This window comes from Calypte anna, chromosome 4A, assembly GCF_003957555.1.
Source record: "Calypte anna isolate BGI_N300 chromosome 4A, bCalAnn1_v1.p, whole genome shotgun sequence".
Lineage (NCBI taxonomy): Eukaryota > Metazoa > Chordata > Aves > Apodiformes > Trochilidae > Calypte > Calypte anna.
This window is the reverse complement of record NC_044248.1, coordinates 14,357,146-14,381,360: the sequence shown is the minus strand read 5'-3', so window position 1 is coordinate 14,381,360 and position 24,215 is coordinate 14,357,146. Positions and strand designations below refer to the sequence as shown.

At 38.2% G+C, this 24,215-nt stretch overlaps 1 protein-coding gene across 13 annotated transcripts in view; it reads left to right on the top strand.

Annotated features, from left to right (window-relative positions):
• APBB2 (amyloid beta precursor protein binding family B member 2) overlaps positions 1–24,215 on the top strand; it is a 169,966-nt gene that overhangs the window by 93,146 nt on the left and 52,605 nt on the right. For 6 of the 13 annotated variants that reach the window (XM_030449632.1, XM_030449633.1, XM_030449628.1 and 3 more), the window contains 3 exons: positions 10,422–10,627; positions 15,260–15,345; positions 15,465–15,525. In XM_030449632.1, coding sequence (XP_030305492.1) covers positions 10,422–10,627; positions 15,260–15,345; positions 15,465–15,525 — 353 coding nt within the window. Of the gene's footprint in view, positions 1–10,418; positions 10,628–14,771; positions 14,835–15,259; positions 15,346–15,464; positions 15,526–24,215 lie in introns of all 13 variants that reach the window. The other 7 variants (XM_030449622.1, XM_030449626.1, XM_030449625.1 and 4 more) reach the window with 3 other exon arrangements.

Below are 24,215 nucleotides of genomic sequence, written 5' to 3'. Positions count from 1 at the left end.
AGAGTTTTCTAACATGAGTTTGCTTAATCATTTTTAGTCTCATTTGTATTTCTGGCATCCACAACATCCTGTAACCATGAGGTCTGTAATTTAATTTATATGTTGTATGAAAAAGCTCTTCCCTATAAAATTGCTCTCCAATAATTTCATTAGATACCCACTGCTTTTCTGTTATAGGAAGTAGTAAATAGCAGAGAATTATCATTTCCTTTGCATTCTTGCCTTCTATCCACTATTGATGAATCTGCAGATTTCTGTGACATCCTTCCCCATTTCCTGCCCATTCCTCTTCCAAGCTCAAGAATCTTACAACACTCAGTGTCTCTGTCTGCTGAAGTGATAGTGTCTGTCTTTGTCTTTTCTAGATCTTCTACATACATTTTTATAACAGAGCATATGGAAGTGGGTACACTGGTCCTATAGTAGTTCAATTCTACATTAAAACAGTAGGTATAAGGATTTTTGTTCTGATCTTAGTTGCTAACATGTAACTTTTTCAACTGCTAGTGAATACCAAGCTGTTGTTTTCAAAGAAGGCAGTGACCTTAATCCTTCCAGAGTAGCAAAAGTTAATTAATTGTTTGCCATTGTATATGAGGATTTTAAGTAGCAAGTCAGAGAATTAACAGTAAATAAACTATGAGAAATTAATAAAAAATAGGGGAGGAACATTTGTGTGGTGAAGGAAACTGAGAAGTGAATGCTGTGCATTAGAAAAATGTCTCTTGAGCCACATGTGTCCTAATCCTTCAGGACCTATTGGTTTCAGTCGTTTGTTTTTGCACCTCAATAAAAATAAACCTAGAAAGGGAAGTCTTCTCATCATATGTAAATGTGTTTTTTCTTCCTACTAAGATAACCTGCAGCCCTTTGATGTGTTCACAGATAGTATCTCTGGTGAAAAAGATGAGATTCAGATGGGGGAAGGACCGTGCTGTTGCTTGTCCATCTGTTGGTTTACTGTTTGTGACAATGTGTGAGGACAGCTGTGTCTTTCCCATAGTGCTAAGCCATCTCCATGACTTGTTGTACATCACAAAGTGGAGACCTTATGTGGATTTTCTTACTGTGCTTTGGCATGTTTACTTTATTACCAAGCCAGGTGTGTGTTTTGAGGGAGATTCTAGCTCAGGTTTCACAATAGAGGAAACTTTTGAAGTTGTTATGTTCTGGGCATGTACAGCTTTAAGAAGTCTGTCTTCAAGTGCTGGGAGCAAGTAGCTATTTTGCTGATATGCTTTGAATTGAAGGCAGTGATAATTGCAACTGAAATTCTGTTGTGGTTCTGCAGAATTGAAAAATTAATCCCCCCCTTTTTTATCTCTCAAATGCTTCTCTGATGCAGGACTCCAGATGTGTGTTAGGATTTTTTCTGGCTACTGCTTGCTACATTAGATTCACCCAGATGATGGTAACATGGTTATATTTCTGAATTTTCTTATAATTGCTTTCAGTGGTTATGTCAGAGATAAAATTTCCATTTTCTAAAATGTAGATTTATGAATCTAGCTTCAGTTAGGTCTATAAACAAAAAATTTCAGTGCTGAAGTGCCATGAAGTAGACATAGGATTGAAAATACTGATGTTTCTAATGCTACATGGATGTTTACAAAGATGTTAATCATCTCTGAGTTTGCTTAATACCAAAATTTAATCTGGATTGTATGAATAAAGATTCAGTAGAAAGTTTACACCAATGTAGTGGTGTGAAATACTTAACTTCTGGGCTATGAGAGCCCCCTGTGTACTGTCAGCATCCTTCCCTCTCCCATAGGGACAGCCAGCTTCCCCAACACTTGCTTCTGCTGTCTAAAGCTCCTGTTCATAAAGTTGTCTTGTACATGCTGTAAGTTGCATTGCATATATGGATCTGTGCATCATGCAAGATGCATGGGAAGACTCAGTTCAGCTGAAGCAAGGTTACTCTTAAAAAGGTTGAAGTGTTTTTTTTTTTAAATAAAAAAAAGACTCTAAGCACAAAGGCTGGGAAGTGGAGCTGAGTTCACATCTTACAAGGCCTCGACACGGCCTTTAGCTGCCTCATGTGCCCAACCTTCTCCCATAACAACTTTGCAGGCAAAGCGTCGACCCTAGAGTGCCAATGCATTGGTTCCTGTGGAAAATTTCATGCTTATGTGCCACTAGTGGTAAAAGAGATGGTATTTTGCTGTAAATACTTATTTCTTCCCTTTAGTACTCTAGCAACATAAACAATTTGGAGATGGGGAAACACTTAGTCTTCAGCTGCTGTGGGGAAAAAAAGGTGCTTTGGGTTTGTTCTCTAATGCACATTTGACTGTAACTTTTAGGTGTCAAGCTAATCCATTATATAGATCCTGAAAAGTAGCATTTTGGCTATTACTGATAGTACTAAACTGACTAATTGTGTAGGATAGGGTAGGAATTACTTTTTTGCCATGTCAGGAAGAGCAGCCCTTTGTGTGGGACAGAAGGGGACTCAGGCACATGTGCATACTGGAGGACAGCTGCTGGTCTCTGTGCACCTTGACATTGTGATTGGTGTTTAGGTGTAGGGAAACTGCACAGATCAGTATGGAGTGTGTGGGCATTACTTCAGGCAAGTTATTAATGCATCTCAGACCTCTCCTCCTACCTGTCTCCTGCCTCACAAGGCTAATGTGAAGATAAAGTTGTTGTTTTTGTGGCGTCCTAGAGCATCCACCACGCTGTGGGTGGAACTGGGTGTCCTCATGGACTGAGGGATGAACAGAGCTTGCATCTGAGGTAGGCAATGGCTATTCTTGCAAGTTTTGCTTTTTCTTGAAACACAGCACTTAAATTCAGTGAGTAACTGTTGTAATTCAATTTTATGTTCTGTTGTCACTGGATCATTAAATTCAGGAAAAGGTGTTATCTAATGCATTTGCACAGTGCTTTTAACGACGCTGTCGGAGAAAAGCAGCTTTAGTCAAGCCACCATTTGAATTGTATGTCTGTGCCAACTTCATAGGCTTTTAATTACCTAGTGATATGCACAAAACCAACTGATGAGCATTTCTATAACATTTCAATAGGTTTATACAGGCTGTTCTCCAGAGAATGCAGTCCTTCCTTTCTCTATGTTGTTCTCTTCTGAAATCGGTAAGCTTCATTGGATTTTATATGAAGAAAATAATCATCTGGGTAGTATCTGACTTAGTATGCAGATTGCTTTTTGTGTCTGTTTGTAGACTGAATCTCTGTGGTTTGTGTGATTATTCCAGATTGTATTTGCCCATTGCCCGAAATGAAATCTTTAATGGTTTCTTCTGTTCATGGTTCAACACCAACACATCAATTTGCTTTGAGGGGACAGGAGAATCAAGCTATATATGTTAGTAGAGAAATACATAAATTCAGTGCTTCCATTAACTGATTTTCCCTGGTTTTCTGCCAAATGGTTGACTGCTGTAGCTGCAATTAATTGTGTGGGGGTAAGGAAGAGTGACCATGCATGTGCACACTTCTTTTTCTGTACAAAGTAGTTTAAATAGGAACACAAGTTCATATGCTGCAGTCCTGCTGTTTGTGAGGAACAGCATGGGGATAAGAGATACTACACTACAAAAAAACCAAACCAAACAGCAGATTCAGATTGCTGCTGTTTTATCCCTGAAAGCTATCACTCAGGACCAATTCTAGTGATTTATGATGAAAATTATGATACTGCTCTGGATAAATTATTTAATGCTTAGAGTCCTCCTTGGTGAGGAGGTTCCTTGGGCTGCAGTCTCACAATGCAGAGTTATTGTGGATTTACAGGTAGAGGTATAGAGTCTGTGCATTATATTATTATTACTTTCCAGTAAAAGTTTTTGCCATCTAGTGGAAAGAATAGAGAACTAACATTTGAAATAAATGAGATATACTAGTACTAGTTAGATGCAAAACCCTATATGGAGTACTTCTTTTGCTGGAACAGTAGCAAATTATTCTGATTTCCTGTGGAAATTTGTTGGTAGAAATAGAGAATTAGTTGGCAATTTTGTTTATGTAGAATTTGAGGCCGTATCTAATTTATGCACAAAGTTGGTGAACAGGACATTTGTTTGTATGCTGCTCTTGCTCATGTAGAACACCTAACTCCAGAGGTTATCTGCATGCTCTTACCTGGCTCCTGGGCTTGGCCAGTGGGCTTTGAATGCCTTTGTGGTGGTGAACTTTACCCCCCAGCACGATGGGAAAGACAATCAGAAGGTCAAAAGTCATAAGTCAAGATAAAGACATCTTAAGACATGAAGAAAAAAGTATATTATAAAAAACAAGTGATACAAACAGTTACTGACCACCTAGCCAGTCTTTTGGCTGGGACCAGTGAGAAATAGGGAAGGTCTTGGCCCGATGCAAGCACCACTCAGCAATAGTTAAACTAATTGTGTCTTTTCAACATTTGTTTTGGTCACAAGTCGAAAATACAGAACCTTACAGGCTGCTATGAAGAAAATTTAATTTAATCCCAACCAGACCCAGTACAGCCTCCTAGTTGCCCATCTGCCCTGATGTTAATCAGCCCTCAAATCAAGAGATGGAGATCTTAAAACAGTAGGGTTTGTATAAGAGCTCTAGGATGTGCCTCACCTAGAGGACTTTGAGAGAGTTATCAGACTTGGGGCCATCTGAGGTGGCCCTACCTCTGTGTTATTTCATATTACCACCACTGCTCCACCTGGCTACTCAGCAGCTCTGTCTGGTGGGACTGCTCTTCCCAGAGCCTGGCTTCCTCCTGACCCACAGCTTCTGCCATGACAGTTCCCTTGAGACAGTAGTTCAGGTTACCTCCAAGCCTTCCTTCCTTTGCTGGACTCTGCTTGCTCTGTGGCTGGATGGTTTGGGTTGGTGAACAGGCTAGTCCTCTTGTTCTTACCTATTTTTGGCCCATTTTCCAGGAAGGAACACATGGAATTTTCATCACAGTCTTCCTGTGGTACTTTTCCCAGCTGTTGCTGCTATTAGTGTAAACTCCTGTAAATGCAGACTGTCATGCTGGTTACTCATGGACTTCAGCCTGTGTTTCCTCTGAGCAAACACTTCACAGAGCCCTGAAATTCTCCCACTTAAGCAGGATAGGTAGTACTATCCAGAGCACTTTTCCAGGGACTTCATCAACAGTTGTTCTAAACCTCTTTCCCAAAGTCACTTGCCCTTGGCTTTCTCTGGGTTTTGTGTTAGTATTTCAGTCCTTACGTCACCAGCTTGGGGTCTGGTGGTTGAGAGGGGGAAGAAGCCAAGACATCAAAATAAGTGGGTTTAGTGGCATGGTTCTTTCCCAGGATGTTGACACATCCACTTTCCTCTGGTAATCTTTGCTTGAATGCCTTATGTGCCTGTAGCAGCTCATGATTTATACAGCAAAATGAAGATCACAAATTAAAACAAAGGTACAGATAATTCACCCTAAACTTCCTTAGGATTTCTAAGAAGTCAGTCTTTTCTGATTATGGTTTAAGTCACAGTTGGTCAAAATGTCAATTCCTTTGGGCACAGATCTTGTCTGATTGCATGTAGGTCAGTAAATCCCACAGTTCCAAACACTTTCCTGGAACCTGTTGGAGAATTTTCTTCTCCTCAAATGCACGAGGCTGTTTCAGCAATTCGGTAAGGAGGACGACAGGGTTGTCATGACAACCAGTTGCATGCTGTGAGAAAAGATGATGCCAAATGACCAGCTTCTGTCTGTGTATCACTCCTCGTTGAGTAATGTTCCCCAAATTAGACAGGCTTGTCTGATTTATAATTATTTGTCCTAGTGGCTTGCATTTTTGCTGCATCTGTTCCTAAGATAGTGTTCATGCTTCTTGCAGTGATGCTTAGGTGAGACTCCCTGCTGACCATCATTACTGTGAATTATTAGAGTTGGTGTTACCACCAGTTATGTTGAAGTGCATGCAAAATACGGAGAAAATTTCACTTTGAAGTCTTTTTTATTAAACCCAGGCAACTTAAATTTGCACATTTGCCCACTACAGGAAATCAATGAGACAGAAACATTCAAGGTCCATTTTCTTCCTATTGTGTTGTTTAATAGAGAGTGCTCCTTTAATTTTGTTTGCCTTCACTCATTAATACAACATCCTTCCAATGCCTGCCTTGATCTTGGGGTGGGGGAGGAGGAATATGATCCCCTAGGTATCAAATCCTGGATGTGCTTAAGTCAGTGGAATCTTCTCAAGGAGACTAAGTTTCTGTGGTTTTCTTTGCTCATGTTTTACTTTAGGCCCAGAAGACAGAAAGGAAAGTATGATTGCACGATTCTGGGGAGTTCAAAAGGGGAAAAAACCTCTTTAGCCTTTTAAGTAAAACCCTTTTATCCTGCTGTCTTCCTAGCTCCTTTCTTGTGCTTCCCCCTTCCTACTATTTTCCAATTGCTGCCTGAACACTAAGACAGAGTCTTGGTGCAACCCGTCACCATCCCGTTCTTTGCAATTTTTTGCATAGGAAACTTTGCTGCAGATCTCTTTCTTACAAAGAAGGTGCTTTGCAGTTTGAAATCCTTCATGTACATTGTGCACCCACTTCTGGAATGTGAGCAATAGGAGGCCTGGAGACTGACAAGTGGATTTAAAGATCTGTTATTGGCCAAATTACTTTTCTAGATTTGGAAAATTCTGAACATGCTTCCATTTGGGCCATTGTGCTCCCAGCCTGGGAACCGCGCTTTTTTTTCCAATTAGTTTCTCACTGTGGAAATACAGTTTTGAGACAGTGCTATAGGTAATCAAAGTCTAGGTCAAAGCCTTTGTTTGTCTGACATTCCTTTTCTTCAGATGATGTCTACAAGATAATTTTTTTTCCAAAACAATCCTGAGATTTGAGCTAGCTAAGCTAAGAATACAAAGAAGTGAGTTCTCTAGTCTTCATCTCTGTACAGTATAGGTATTGTATTTCTTAACCTATTTAGATAGTGTAGATCACATGCTCACAAGTATTGTTGAGACTTGCAGACAAGTGATGTCACTTGGTCGTTGTACCACAATGCAAAAAATCCTTCTTAGCTGGAAGGACTGACTGAAAATCAGAATCCGTACCAGAGGAGCTGCATTTGCATCAGCCACAGACTGTGCATTTACATCTGCTGCTGCTTCCAGGTAGGGAAAATGAGGCCCATCCATGGAAATTAATCCCTTAAAAAGCAAAGCACATGCATCTCTGTAATGATGAAATGATAACTCTCAGATTTGCATGAATATATTTTCTTAGTATAAGCCTACCTTGCTGCTCTTTCCCAAATTTGAAAAAAATAAATGCTTTTAAAAGTAAAGATTGTCATGTGATATAGGTGATGTTACTATGCACCTCACAGGTAGAGAATTTCCAGCACTCTGTTTCTGTACAGCACTTTTGCAGTCTCTGTTTTGAAGTCACATATGCTGCCAAACTTGAGCCCTTTGGGACCGAGGTTGCTTTTACTCGAGTACTCTTCTTGCCTCGGATTTGGTAACAAGGCCATGCTAGGTGATGGCATTTGTTTCTACTGAAAGAACTGTGCATCTGAAATACTTTTTTTTTCCCCTTGAGTACATCTCTCAGTTCAATACAAAATTTATTGCATTAAACCCATCACTTTGCTCGACCTTCAATGAACTAGGTTTGAGGCTCTGTTTCCCTCATGCACAAGGACCTAAACAGAGAGACACTGAAAGTTTGATTTCCATCCCCAGCACCTTGCTTATTATCACCACCAAGTTCTCTTTGAACTGGAGGTAATATCTGGTTGCTGCTTTTCACCATTTTTGTTTAGTTTATGTCAAGGAAAGCAGAAAGTTTATTACAGACTATTTATATTGCATTTTGTTTTCATACTGTTTCCTTGCTGGTGCATTTTTTGTTCAAGTATCTGACTTTTTCTTTCTGTCACATAATGTGACCTTTTCCTTCCAGTCCTTAGCAGTGTGTAAGTACACTTGGCATCTTCTACTACCTTACCTTCAGAAAGGGAAGGAGCTAGATTTTGTTCCTTCCAGAAAGGAGTGTTGGGAGTCGTTGTTGAAATAATACAGTATGTTTCTAGCCTTTTCTTGGTAAAGATACTGATTTATTTAATGTCATACAGTCAGATTTTAGTACTGGACTGGTGATAAACCAACTTATGACAGTGGTGGGTGGAGTATTATGTTTGTATTATGGTGATAAACACAGACTTAGCTAATGACACAGGGCATAAACCAGTTTTCTAGATAACTGAATTTGGTCTATAGGAAATGAAACATCTTACCAATATTCCTCCATTCTACCTTTGTTATAACACCAAACCATCCATGACTAAACATTTTACTTCAGTGTAGTTCTTTCTAAAAACAAAAAATGAGTCATTATTGTCTCAAAAGTTTAACACAACTTGCTGTTGAAGTACAACATATTGTGCTCTACCTTTGCATTTGTGCTCTTCCAGAAACCGCCTGCCTTTCTCTTTCCATATGTATTTGTTCCTGAATTGGCTGCCTTTGGTCTTCAGTGAAAGGGATTTTTAGCTGTACCTTCAAAAGAAAGCCTGTACTAGCTAAAAGGTGCATAAGCTTCATGTTAGTCTAATTATGAAATACACACCAAGTGCCTCAGCAGAGAATGGTGTTGGCATAGGTGGGAACAGCAGCTGGAAAGCTGCATTGTGTTTAGGTACAGGGTGTCCTGTTTACATCTGCTGTGATGCCACCAATACTATGACCTGCTCCCACTCAGTGCTGACCCAGCCTTACAGGGATGAAAGAGTTTTGCAGCATTGAGAAATGATGGAAAATAAATGGTATCTCTTCAGTGAAAGATCCTGCTTAATGCTTTAGTTTCAATTTCTATTTAACTGAAGAAGAGCCGAAAAGTGATTCATAATGGCAGCAATTTGATTATTATCCTTTCCCTTAAAACAGTAATAAAGTAAAATATAGTTTTGCCAAAGAGCTCCCATCTCTTTTTAGTATCCTAACACTGTTTTCCTAGGTCAACCTCTGTAAAATAATTTAGACTTGAAATAAAAATGTATTTCATAAAATTTCTAGTTCTTATGCCAAATTTAGTATCTGAACTATAGCTACAGCATGGAATTTACCATAGCTCTCTGTCAGGTGACTGGCAAAGCCTGACATGTAGAGAAGGGAGTTACAGACAGCAGTATACTACATCATATTGGGTTTATCCTGTCTTCTTTAGAATACAAAATGTGTTCACAGAGCTCTCCTAGCCAGAATTGCCAGTTAAATATAGCTGTGGTCATGGTTTTGTGAAAGTACATCTCTGTTGCTAGGTCTTTCAAAAAAGGGAATTAATAGTTTCATTTTGTTTAGCAGACTTCATTTTTCCAGTGTTTTTGAAGTTCTAACTGCTCTCAGTTAAAGTGATAGTGGGATAAAGGCTGTATTCATTACAGGCTTCATGTTTCAGCCATTCAGACAAAAATTCAGACACAAGTATTTATTTCTGAGTGAAACTTGACCTGACAATTCCAGTGAGTGGGAATGTCTTCAGACTGTTCTAATCCTTTGTACATTTATTAAAAATGGAAACAACTATTTATACTTTTTTTTAAAAAGTCTGGTACTTTTCCAAAGCTTTACTTTCTGGTTTAGTTCTTTATTGATTTTTAAAGGTAAATGACTAACAATTTCCCTGTGTGATTTTAAAAGGGAATGGTAAAACACTGCAGGTGCTGCCTTTCCCTTGGGCTCTCTTTTCTGATTATTTCTTTCTTCTCATCATTTTCCCATTCTTTTAAAAAACATTACTATCATTGCTGTGTTGCTGAGTCTGAAGAGATGAAGCAGAGCCTGTGTGGTGAGGTGCAGAAAGTTGATTCCTCTCTGGGTTCTGTAGACCAGTGCCAAATGTTTTCAGAGTCAAATGTTTCTGATTTTACCTACCTCATTTTAAAACCATTGAAAACAGTATGGTTGTGACAATCAGGATGTGGGTAAAATGATCTCTCAGATATTTTGTTCTGGTTGTTTTGAACAAGCAGTCTTTTATATATTGTAATTAAAGCCAGTGTGGGTTGTTTGATATGGGGAGCTGGTGTGTGGGTGTCTGGGTGTGTGTTGATAAGCTGACTTTGATTAGCAGAAATACATTCTCTGCTACCATGCACTGAGCAGGAAAAAGTGCTGTGGTGAAGAGGGTAGGGTATACCACAATTCCAAATATTCTTTTGTATAATGTGATTTAATCTACTTGAAGCTAAACCTTACTAGAAGAGCTAGTTTATCTGATGGTATTAGATAGCTGCCATACTAAAACAGCTTTTTGGTAAGTAGTGTACTTTTTTCTTCCCTTTATAGGCCAAGTCAGTCCAAGGTTTGTCACCTTACTGGTGTTCATTTCCACAGGGACCGTACAAGTTTTATTATTTGCATCAGGGGCAGACTCATGGAAGAACTGTATGTATGTTAGTAACATTGATTCATTTTCTTGGTTTTCATTTTTTCTGTTCCCAGCAGATATATGGAGTGATCATTCATTCCAGACAGACCCAGACTTACCACCTGGCTGGAAAAAAATCAATGACATTGCTGGGATCTACTACTGGCACATACCAACAGGAACAACTCAGTGGCAGCGTCCTGTGTCCATCCCAACAGATCTCCAGGGCTCACGAAAAGGGTCACTTGGTTCTATTACTCCTTCTCCTACTCCAGAGACTGAGGTAACATGCTATGTTTTCCTGGAGGCTGTATACTGTAAAGAAAATTGAAATAACTTTTTGAACTTGCAGGTTTACACATTAGCTAAACTGAGCTTTAGAATATGGAGCCTGGTAACATCCTGAAGTACAGCTATTTGTTGACAGTACATTGTAAGTATCTGTGTGCATTGTCTAGTGGCTGTGCCTCATGAAACAGCCTAAACTTCAGAGGTATAGGATGAAATCTCAGACAAATTAGACTGCCAGTGTCTAATGAATGTGAAACTACTGCATTGCTGCATTACATGGATGCAGGATACATACATTTTTTGTACATTATAGCAGTCTTTTGGCTGGACTCTGGTTGCATCTTTCTTCATTTTGGTTCACTTAGTAGGGGTATAACAAAAAGCCATACAAGTCTCCATTTAAGACAATAGATCTTTTACAGCTTAGTTTCTATTGAAGAAACACCAATATTCTTAAGCAATAAGTCTCTTTAGCACCTTTCCAGTCCAAAAGGAACTGTTTTGCAGTTAGTCTTTAACTGGAAACAGAACAAAATGCACTCTCTCTTTCACACGTGCTAAAAGAGCAATACGTGACACTGTCTTTTAAAATCAGCCTTTCAGGCATAATCCAGGGGTTTGATAGGTGTCATATATTTAGAAATTTAAAACAAATTATCAGAAATAAGGATATGTTTCAAAAATGCAATCTCTTTGCTTTAGTACACTAGGGTCACTTTTATGGAATTGAACCTAATACATTTTTTCTGTTACTGATTTTTTTTAATATAGCCACCAAAATAACAAGAGGAGTTAAGGACATTCAAGTATGACACTGAAACTTTTATGCATTATAGGCTTAAACATGTACATTCTTGTTTGTTATTCTAGAATGTTATTCTAGAATGATTGCTACCACATGTTCACAAATGCTGCTCATGAGGTTTGCAAACTTTGTCACATCTCAGTTATGTGCTACATCAGTCAAGCTCCTGAGCAATGTGTTGTACACCAAGCACACTGGAAATTATTTCTGAGAGAGTACATGGAGAAAGAGCAGCAACTGAAAAAAAAAAAATCCAGAAATGCTGGCACATGCTTTCAGTATAAATTCCAGTATTGTACCCATGAGTGATATAACTTCACCATTAAGTATTTTTCTTACTCTAAAATACAGAAGACAGACTTTAAATAGTAAGTTATAGATATCTTTCAAAAAAACAAACAACAAAAAAACAAACAAACGAAGGGAGACATTGGTATTGTTTGTAAATTTCAGAGGAAAAATGCATGTATTTATTTCAGATATTTTTGTACCTCTGTTTAAAATGTCTTTACAGTGAAATTTTCTGATCTGCTGGTATTGTACCTTTAGCCTTTCACAATTCTGTTTACTTAAATGAACAATAGTTTGTGATTATAAATAAGGATCATTAATTCTCAGCAGTATCATGAAGAATTCAAAATGTATGAATTGTAACAACATAGTTTTTAGTGCAGTCTAGTTCCTAGTAAATAAAACATCTGAGGAGTCATTCTGAAATGTCATGTATGTGAGTAGTTAGTAGGCTCATCTAGATTTTTATATGGCAGTTCTGATTCAGCAAGGAGTTTGATCCAGCAAAGATTCATGTATATACAGTTCTGTGGCAGCATAAAGACTGTGTACTGTAGTGTAAAAAATGTGACAGAAAATAGCAAGTTTCCAAAATTTCTGTTAGCATATTACATGGTTATTTTAAGTGTAGGTGTAGACAAAGGCATTTTCCTTTGTCAGGCATATCCTGAAGGTTTCTGCATTCATTTGTAAGCATCTTACATTAGAACTATTTAAACAATGCTGAATTTTGGTCTCAGTGGTTATTAGGATTGCACTACTATACCAGTGGACTTATAATGGCGTTCAAAACAAGAGTGGGATTTTGGCTTGAAGCTTTGCACACTCAAACTGCTACAAAGAAGAGGCATAGCTAGACTTACAGTGAGAACTGTTAGGAAATAGTTTGTAATCTAGATTTAAGAGTTTTCATCTAGATTTATCTGTCCCAATAGGCTTCTGTCAGTCCATAAAAAAAAAAAAACTTCTATCGTTATCACATTTGTTTGTGAATCATCATGTGCCGGTCTTGATGAGTTTTTTGGGCTCTTTCAGTTTTTGAATTTGTTAGCTAAATGTTTAGAATCCCCCCTCAGAGTAATGCCTTTTTATACTTTGTCTTGTTTCCCCCTTTAATTTTTTTTTAATTTTTATTTTTTTAAGTTACTGTGTGTCCCTGTCTTGTAAATGATGTGATGTACAGAAGCTTTACTTCATTTGGTAGAATGTGGCTCACAGCTGAGGGCAGTCAACAAAGAACAGATCAAAGCAGCCATTTTTATGCTGTAGTTTACTCTGGATATTTGCCATTAAGAAAAGCAGTTAACTGTTGAACTTTTGAATCAGAAAAAGAAAGTTGGGGAGGAATGATGCTGTAATGCATACAAGTGGCAAAAAGCATTTTAAAAAGGAAAAAATGTAAAAATTTCTTGTGTCTGCACAGACTGCAATGCAATTCTTCTTTCACAAGACAATTAGTAAATTTCAATCTAGAGCAATTATGGGTTAAGCATTATGTGAAACTCCTGCAGATTTAACAAAAATGCTAATAGCTGAATATTAATAACGTGGAACATTTTTCCCTCAGAAGCATGAAAATGTATTTTGTTTTTGCACAGCTGATTAAATTTTACTTAGTTTTAGATGGCTCTTTTCTCCTCTGTGTTGCCAATTTCCCATGTGAATTCTCATCTTCTTGAACATTCTCTTCCAAATTTTACAGAAGTTGCTGCCTCTTTCCCACTTCCTATGCAGAAAAAAAGATGTAGAGTTAGATTTCAATAAGAACTTCTTTGAGATCATGGCAGAATTTGGTAGCTGGAAGTTGTGTCCTCTTACAGACTCATCCCAGGCCTGGATCAGCTCTTGAGGTTTTTCTGTAGCCAACATAACCAGTAGTGGTTGGTAATTGAACAGAAGGACTTAATAGGAAAAGATAACAATTCAGTTAATTCAGAGGCTTGTTAAGGAAGAGTTACTCCTAGGAGTTGTTTTTCACGAATAGTTCCTTCAGTGGGGTTGTACTGAGAACACTACTGAGGTGAGAGGCCCACCCTGCAAATGGATGCTTTGAACCATATTAATAAATCGCATCTTGGGGTTGAGCTGGACAGCCTGGTGTATGTAGCTCATCTTAAAATGGGGCCTCTAATTTTAGGAATACTTGTTTTGGTGAAGGTACAAATAAATGTCTCTGGGTCTGACAGCAACCAAACCTCCTGTCCCTCCTGGCTCTTGTTCAGGACCATGGGAATTCTCTTCTTGTGGGGAAGATGAGAGGGAAAACTCCAAAATCAGCTGTTCCTCCCAGGCTTCACAGAGAAGAGTGAATCTCAGGTTGCTGTGGTGCTTAATGCACTGCTGCTTTTTTGATCATCAGCAGTGAACACCTCTGAAAATTTTGAGTAACTTCAACAGAAATGGGAGGGTGGGTGTTTTGTTTGGGTTTTTTGTTTTGTTTTGTTCTGCTTTTTAAAAAAGCTGCTAGACTTCACAAAACTTTTTTCAGCAGAAAATCCCTCAGCACTCTTCACTACTTCTTCTTCCCCTCACTGTCCTTTTCTTGTTCTTTCCCTCTAGAAATATTTGATTCTTTTTAACCTGAATGTATCTTATCCTTGAATATATCATGTATTTCAAGTTCCAGTAGTGTCAGGGTCTTTTAACATAAGTGCCAATCAAAGGGAAATCCTAATGTTTCCCCTAAATTGCTGTTTATGAAAGGCTGTAGCAGCTGTGGCCAACATTCATATTCAGATTCATTTTGCTTGCTTTTACGATCATAATTAAAGAGTAATTTCATTGTCTGTTCCTAATTTTTATTAACTTTCCTTGTTTCAATCATTTGTTTTGGTAAGTATCTGTTAGAAGCATGTCTCTTCCCTTTCCTCCAAATGCCATGGTATAGGGGAGTAATTAGTTGAAGTTTGAGGTGATCTGTTCCCTAACCCATCCTGTAAATATCAATGCTAACAACGGTGTCTTGTGTTTTTTTTCTTTTTCTTTTTCTTTTTTTTTTTTATCAATGTGCTTCTTCCTGTGTGAATAATTATGTGTCTAGAAACAGCCATGGAGTGATTTTGCTGTACTGAATGGGGGAAAGATTAATAGTGACATTTGGAAGGCAAGTATATTGTCAGATTTTAGAACCTTTGATACTGTTACCCTTGTTTTTTGCATGGCAGTGGCTGTTTTTTTCCCCTTTATTTTTCCATGAATGTCATTCATAACCTAGGCCGTAGTGAAGGGGGGTACTGATAGGGATGTCTAGCTCACAAACATGCTGCCTTTTCTGATCTTTCCACTTGGAATGGATTCAGTCTAAGCTAGCAGGGCACCTGCCGTGATGTAACAAGTAAGATGCCTGCACTGAATGAAATGCAGCTTAAGAATATATGCATGCCTCTTTTCTACTGCAGCCAGAAATACTATCGCTTCTTTGCAGGGAGGATTTAATTTCCCTTTGAAATAAGAAATAACATGATGGTGTACTTAATATTATATTAATAGTATTCGATACTACACTAATTGCCCTTACTTTATCTCTAGGATCTGCATGCAGCCACTGTGAACCCAGACCCAAGTCTGAAAGAGTTTGAAGGAGCGACGTTGCGCTATGCCTCTTTGAAGCTCAGGTACTTCAGAAGTCTCTGTGGAATTACCATTTTGTGCTGTGCTGTCATTTCTATATGATCTTAGGATTTTTATTTTTTTTTTTTTAATAATTGCTATTTAATTCTTTTTTCTGTAACAGAAATGGTCCACAATCCGATGATGATGATTCTTGTAGCATCAACAGTGATCCAGAAGCCAAGGTCAGTAAGAAGATCCACACTGGGGTAACAGTTAAAATTTGGAATTGTAAACATAACTTGCAAGATGCAGAATGTGTCCTAGGTTGTGAAATGAACTGAATTAACTGTGCTGCCTCTCTTGGCACTAAGTAGATTGACCATGAAAGACTAATTCCATCAAAAGAATTTGCTGATTTAAAGCTTCATTCAGTTTTGTCAGGAAAATGTGACATTTTAAAATCACATAAGCCCAAGAAACTTGAATGTTACAGCTCAAGATAGTACTTTCCAACTGTAATAACTGACCCTGTGATCAACTAAGTGACTTTTCTGTCCTGAGTGGGAGAAAGGGCTGTGATACTTGTTGTGGCTGAGTACTTTTGTGGGACATTTGGTGACAGAATTTTCCCTTTATCCTTGAGTTTGTCCCTTTTTTGAGTACTAGTCCTTGTTTATATGGTAGCTTGAAATAACAGCTAGTATCAAGGAAATTGCTTCTTAGAAAAAGGAGCTTTGTCTTTTAGAACAAATAATGCAACCTAGTTTGAGGAGAAAATGTATAGAGAAAATGAGACCATTTTGTGAACAAGCACCATAGCTAAATCAGAGCCTTTACTGTTGTAATCTAATGCTTTTGAGAAGCAGCAGCAGCAGATTTTGAATGCTTGTATACTATTTCCAGATTTGTCTTGTTGATGGTTTGGCCTTGTGCTTGCATCCATTTGTAAGAATATATGTGTATCTCTATAGCTGGAAATCCAAGTAATTTAAATGTGTTTTAACTGTCCCATACACCTGCAGTGACTGACAGGATCAGATGTTACTAGCATACAGGAAGACAGCATGTAACAGAGTTATTAGTCATAATAACATTAATGATATATTTTAGGACAGAAAACAGACTGATCAGGGTACTTAAACTTCTTTGTCATCTTGATTATTTTGCTTGTTCAAATCAGATGAGAATAAATGTGTTTTGTTTGGCAACCTGGCAGATAAAAAAACAGGGTTTCAGCTGTGCTCATTACAATGACAAGCACTAAATCCAGAGCACAGTAAATGGAGCTGGAGGAGTGATGAGAATTAAGGACCAGTCCTCAGAAACAAAAACCTGTTCCTTTCAAGATAAGCATTACAGTATGCAAAGCATTTTAGGGAGGCAGTATTTTGATATGTCTGACTCTTTATCAGGTGATTTGCACTGGTTAGAATTAGAAGCCTTTCCTGCATAGAGAACCAGGGCAATATTTGTGCTTATTAAGTAACTCTTTGTCATCATCTCCCTTCTCTCTCTCTGGCTTACTGTTTAAACTTCAGAATTTGTGGAACTGATACTCAACCAGGGTTTGTGAAATGGGTCAATTCCAAAAGCTTGTCCTCTTTTAACTGTCACAGCTGGGTTTGCTTCTCCTGCTTAGGTAAAACCATGCTGATGATGCTTGAACAGGTAATAAAACAGAGCACTGAGACATTTACAGAAGTGACTGAGAGGAGCAAGAAAAGAGAAGAGAAACTGAGTTTGGTTGGGTTGATTTATATTTTTGTTTTTAAAATCATTGGAGTCAAAGCACCATACCTGCTGTTAATCACTGCCTGATGGGGTGGCTGTGCAGGGACAGTAGTGACTGCATGCATCATCCTGTGGGTGAAGCACAGCTGCACTGATCTGATTTTGCTTGGCAGTGGTGGAGGCTGTGGAGAGCTGTTCAGTGCATCTGTCTCTGCCCCATGGAGAAGATGAGCAGGTGCTGCAGGGATGCATGGGGGCACCTCAGAGATGGGATGCTGTCTGGAAACAGCAGGGGAAAATCCTCACCTGTGGAAAATGCTCTCAGATCTTTTAATTCCTATATGGATGGGAATGGGGGTGTGGTAGGTGGACCATTTTACTTAAAATATTTAAAGACTGGAAAAAGTCCAATGGATCAAATCTTTCAGCCCTTTAGGCTCTTTCCTGCCACATGATGTGCCTGACTATATCTGACTGAAGCTTGCTTTTGTGTGGCAGTAAGCACAAATACTTTTTCTTCATTTTGGCATAAGAGAAGAAGCTTTTTTTAGCTCTTTAAACTCTGCTGGAAGAATCTGCTAAAATTATCCATGTAAACAATATTTTAAGAGACCTTAAATCTATTTAAATCTATTAATGACATTGGCCAGTACATTTGAAAAAACAAAATTAAAAAATCGAATTTCCTCAATGGCGTTGAGTAATGCTGTCTTTCAGCAAAGGGAACCATGCCACCTTGTGGAAAGCTGAAGTAGTTGTCTTCCCTCAGAGCCTGCCAACTTCTGCAAAGATTGTAGCACTGCAAAAATTTCAATTTTGGGGAAAGTGTGTCATATAATTCATATAATTCTTGTAAAAATGTGATTTATGTAGCTACACAGTTAAGCATTGAAAATTGTCGATAAACAACAATTTATTCTTTATGCATCATGTGTTAAAGATGCAGTTCAGAGCTTCATATCCTTGGCATCTTGGTACATCTTGTTTGCACAAGGCCATGAAGGAGAAGGGGAAGTGGGGGAAAGGGGAAAATTATTACATCCAGCTTCTTGATTTCAGTAGTTTATTTTGGTAGGAATGTCTTGAAGAGAATGCTCATTGTGCTTGGCAAGATCCATATTCTGCATGTGAAACATGCACAACTGGAAATGAGTTTGGAATTGGTACTTCCCAGGAGACAGATCATAACCTTCCTGGTTAATTTATAGAGCCACCTGCACTTTCCTAACTGAGTTTCAAGGGAGGTAAAAAGATGCTTTTAGCAATCCTGGGCTGTAAATTACCCTGGGCTGTAATTACTCTGGGTTGTCTCTTCTCACATTGTTGTGAAATATGGTGCTTGTAAAAGTACTTCATAGAGTCATAGAATGGTTGGGTTGGAATGGACCATAAAGATCATCCACTTCTAACCTCCTGCCATGAGGAGGGATGCCTTCCACTAGCCCAGGCTGCCCCATCCAACCTAGCCTTGAATGCTTCCAGGGATGGAATGTGCTTAAATTCAGGAATGGGACTGCTGCTTTAGAAACCAGTAAATGCTCAGGATCTCAAAAGGAAGGGATAGAAGAAGGACGTTTCTGAGAGGGGTAGAGATAGGAGATGCTGATACCAGGTATTTAAATTGAATGATGTAACCATAGGTGAATGAAAACACAGTTGGGACATGGGAAGTGAGTTGGTGATGAACTCCAACAGATTACCTGAGCACTGGGCTTTTAACCAGTTGAGCTTTTTGGAGTGATGAGAGAGATGTTTCTGAAAACCTCAGAGTTGTCAAACTTCTTCTGGATTTCATGAGAGTGGCCCATAAATAGCACTATCAAAATAATTTTATGAAATGCTCTGTGCCCAGCTTCTGCCCCTAAGAGTTAATATCCATCTCTGATACTTTTCTTTCTATAGAGGTGGGTATGTGTGTTTTAGAGACATCCTACATTTGCTTGTTTCTGGTCTCCTCCAGAAGCAAACATCATGGCTATCCCCAGCACCTTAAGTAAAAAATCAGTGTGTCTCCTTGTTGATGGAGATGGCTGACTTGTGCTGCAGGTGGAGGCTAAACCAGAGAGGAGGTTTTGCTATATCTAGTAATTTTTAAAAAAGGATCATTTTTTCACAATGAAGTTAATAATACTCTCCAGTCAAAGAAGCTTCTAAAATTGTTGATACATACAGGGAGTATTCAATATATTCTATCAGTTTCACAGTCTACCTTGTGCTGCATAAAATCTTCTCATGAGCACGTGAAACACTACAAAAAGCTTCGGTTTGATTCACTTCAATTAATGGACTCAATCAATTAAATCTGAGGAATTTATTCCATCTTAAACCTCTTTATAAATAAAAAAGATTAAATGAAAAATTAGACATCTCTGGCAGTTTTTATTCCAAAACAATACTTCTGCTTCTTTTTGGAATAGGAATTTGTTTCTTTCAAAACCAGACCTGTTACAGGTAGAGGGCTAGAAGAAATCTTACACCTGTTCTGTTACACTTACAGGGAATCACAGTCTAATCCCATGTATTGTTAGTCTTGAGTTTGTTCCTAAATGTTTTTTGTGGATTTTTGTGTGGGTTTTTTGCCTTCATTAGTCTTAGTGGCAAACTAATTACCTTCCATTGATGGTCATAAACCTTTTAGCCTAAACTTTGTGAGGCCTTTTTTTATCCATTTATTCTATGTTTAGATATCTTCAAGTGCACATACAGCAGGCAATTACATCTCTTCATCAGCTTATTTTTATTAAAGTAAACAAGCCAAGTGCTTTTAATTATTCATAATGAGGCTAGGAGGATTACAATCTTACTATGAGTCCCTGTTTCCCTGACTGTTGTAGAAGCTGTATGTTTTCCATCTTTAATTTTTAAACATGGTCAAGCAGTGTGTTACTTTGGATGAAGTTTTTCCAGGGTCTTGCAGGGTAGCTTTGAAATGCCCGTACTCTGCATCCCCCCAACCTCATCAGAACAAAATACCTTTTTGGCCTGTAAAGTTCCAGAACTGACAGTGACTTTGCTGCAGGATTTCTAGTCCTTTTTCCAGAAGTTGTTGCTGGGGTAATAAAAACATAAATAGCAATTTTGTTACAGAAGGATAAAAGATGCATATGGGAGTTGTGTGGGTCACATTTTTCCCTGGAAGCAATTACTACCAGGAGGCAACTTCCCTTACTGCCAGCTGGGTGAGGCAGTGCTGGACCAGCATGCCCTGCCTGCCTCTGAAATTGCAATGGGGAGCACCAAACCAGTGCTGTTAAAACTTGGAGCTGCTCTACCAGGAAGTGTCTCACATGTTTGAGATTATAAGAAAATACATTTTTTAATTACGTATTTTTTTCAGCATGATGCTCTTTCTTCCAGTGGTGGCTTTTAAAAAAAGAGTTTTCCCTTGCTTCTTGAGGTCAAAGTGCCAGTTTTGGCACACCACTGTTTTTCATGGAGATGCATGATGTAGTTTTTCTTAGGGCCTGTATATAGCATCTCACTGTATACAAGCAGTTAACAAACCTGTCTGTTGTGCAGAACACAAGAAAAATCTAGCTGCTGCTCCTAGAAATTATTTTTCTTCTTAGAAGAGTCAGCACTTCCTATTTTTTTAAATATTTCTTATTTTTAAGTGGTTTTCATCACAATTTATTCACTGCTCCGTGGTGCAGCACAGTAAAATTTCTGAGCTAGCAGTATTTTGTGTATGATTAATGAAGAAGCCCTCAGGAGTGGACAGAAACAGAAGGAAGCAGCAGTCTTCATCATACTCATGTCCCACAGGCAAAAAGCTCCTGTTACTGTTCTGCAGAGCAATGGGCTTGGTGCACAGGGAGCTCCCCATTTCTCTCAGCCTCTGCTGATATTGCTGGCAGGCCTCTCCTGAGCTCCCCAGCATCTTTGCTGTATATTGCAGAGGTAATCAAGGCTTGCAGGCCTTCATGGCCCCACTGCAGACCCACTGTTTTACCTCTAGAACAATATATAGCCTTAGGCTGCTCCAGCCTTAGAATGGCCTCTTGATTGTGAACTGCCACTTGAATGTCTTGTTCATCATCTTGCTGCTATAAAACAAACTGATGAGATGATATTTTTGTGTTTCTCTTCAATTATTTACATTAGCTTGCCAGTGTAGTGTGGCTCAGGGATAAAGCTTGCTGCAGTGTCCCAGAGTTTACCACTCCACTGAGTGGATTCTTAATGAAAAAAGCAGAGAGTGTGTATTTATGTGTGGAGGGGGATATAAAAAATGTGTTACATGTTGTATATACACAGTTTGAAAAAGCTTTTTGGGTTAATTATCCTTGTGGACCTCCTGAAATGTACATTTACAGAGAAAGTTAATTTAAAAATCAGTTAAAATGCAACATTGTGTGGAGTGACAGAATAATATTCACATCATTCACATTTACTTTAGTATTACTTCTACCTCTAAATATCAGCTTATAAAACACGGGTCAAAATTTCCTGCTTTTCATTGAAGAGAAGAGGGATAGAAGGTAATATTTAGCAATTTTTTTATAAATGAGCTGTGCAGTCTGTTTGTAGTGCTGTGCTGTTGTTACGCAGGTGTGCCTTGTTCCATAGGTGTGAAGGTGATCACTGGGCTGCAGAGAGGCAGTGTGGTACTAAATAGGTCTTCAAATGTGGGACGCCCACCAAGGCTCAAGATTTCTGCTCTCGAGATTCATGTTTGAGTCTTTTTCAAAGAGTGGGAATCAGTGAAAGTGATTTAAATTAATTGGCTTTGTATCCTGAGGAAACCAGATTACTCTAACAAGTTGGTCCTAAAGTGACATAAAATCCTGACTCTAGTGAAGACAGAAGGTTTTTTTCCATTGATTCAGGGTGAGAGTTCACCTGAAGGATTTTGCTTGTTTTGTTGTTTTTTGGTTGTTTTGGTTTTTTTAAGTTGGATGTCATGCATATTACCTTTGAAATTATGCACCACAGTACTGGATAAAGTGCTGCTGGCTTCATTAGAACCACTTACATCTATGAGCCTGCAAAAGAGCCCTCAGCAGAAATATACATTCAAGATAAAAAGGTACAGAACATTAGTTTTTAAGGAATGAATGCACACATTCTTTAATGCCCTGTAAGCTCCTGCAGGGCTTGTCTTTAATGACAAAGCACATGTGTGCTTGTTGGGGCCATTTTTGTGTGTTACAGAATAATGAAACCTGCCTTATTTATCCTAACAGGTATTCTGCAAAATAGACCCTATTTTTGCATCATTGCAATAACCATCCTTTAATAGTTTCTGGTGAAAAATATGACTCCTTTTTCTTCACAGAGGAAGCATGTTTTTTATTTTACTGTATTAAAAGGAAACCCAAAACACCCTTAGTAGATCAAAGTTCATAAACCCATCCCTTTAGGATCTGAAGTCAAGGTGTCTGCAAAGCATCTAAAATCAAAACCTATTCTTTACTGACAATAGTGCAGAAAAGAATAAGGTGATTTCAATTTCTTGTTCAGAGCTACATACAGCAAAAGGGTATTAGCAGAGTCTGATAGTGTCCATTCCATTTTTGCTCAACTGAATAAGCTTTTTACTTGAAGTGTACAGTAATGAATAAGAAATTGGGATTCAAATTGTATTCAAATTGGGATTAAAAAAATTTTGAACCAGCACAATGGTCCTGCACTGTTTCTTTGCCTTAGTAGAGCACATTTGACTTCTGACTGTGAGCCAGAAGAAACCACTGAGACAGAAGTATTAAACTCAAAACAAGAGGGGGACTTTTGTCATCCTATGCATTGAAGTCTGCAAGTCCTCAAGTATGAGGCTGAAGTGTCTTTGACAATGAGTATGGGACAGTGAAAGCAGAAAGTTCAATATGGATCTGCTCTAGAGAAGTTATTTATTATAAAGGTGATTTTACAGTATTTGTAAATCCCTCATATTTTATTCCATAGGAATTTAGTTTACAATAATCTACTTGAAATAGCAGTTATTAGTGGATTTCTGAATTCTGCTGTGACCTGAATATCTGTGTGCTTATTTTTGTATGGCATGCACATTTTCACAGCAATTCAAATAATAGAACACAAACTGCAGCAGAAAGCTGGAAATGTTGAGGAATCTTGCTAGTATAGATTTTATTCTGCATTTTGGATTTTTGTGTTAAAAATTTTGATGTGACAACTGTCAGTATTTCTCTGAGGGAACATATGAATTGCAGCCTATTCACATCAATTACATGAAAGTGTTTGCTTGTTCATTAATTGCACAAGATCTCTTTATTCTTTTGTTACTCAATTTAGCTTTGATCATCTCCAGTACTTTCATCTGGAATCCATGCAAGCTTTCCTCATGTATAACAAGCAAATATACTGGAACATATATCTTTCTCAGAACAGGGTGGCTGTAGTTTAAGATACTTTCTCTTCCAAAGCATAAAATAATATGATAGTTTGTTTTATATTAAACTACTGCATAAAATGTAAGTGGAATTTCTAAGACTGTGTGGGCTGCATAAGAAATAGTTAATTATGTGACCTACATACTGTCTCTCATGCACAAGCCTGCTCAGTGGTCTGTGATAAAAGGCCTTATTAAATACTGTAATGATTTATGTATGTCTGCAGACAGTTTTACCATTTAAAAAGGAAAACCAGAAAGGGAAACAAAGGGAAATTCAAGCCCTTTAGGCTCAGAAGTAGAGAAGAAATTAGTAGCACAGGTTTAAGTCAAGGCAAGCATACTCTAATCTAGATGTTCATAGTGGCTACCAACAGCTGTGTGATCTGAAAAACAATCAGTCCTTGTATTTGTAGTGTTCTTTAGTTTGTTGTTCTCACATTGATGTTGTAATCCAATTTTTCTCTGTAATGAGATCGTTCTACCCATACCCCTTATGATCTATCCAGTTTCCAATACCAGTCTGCCATCAGTCATATGTAATTGATCTCTTGTCCTCTGTCTAATAGGGGATTGTATATGCTTTGGTTTTCTTGATTATATTTTTTTCTAAAGATGCATGCATAGCACTAGGTGAGGTAACAGCTACAGTGTGGCATTTCCTTAGGTGCAGAGATTTGTCATGGCTTTACATGCCTCTCAAAGCTCCTTCCAGAGTTCCTTTTGGAAAAGCTCATGCAGAGCACAACCTTACCCTCACGAAGCTTTTGCAATGCCAAAGAGCAGAAATTTAGACCACTATTCATTCATTCCTTCAAACCTAAAGATTCCCTAGCTTTAACCAATTATTTA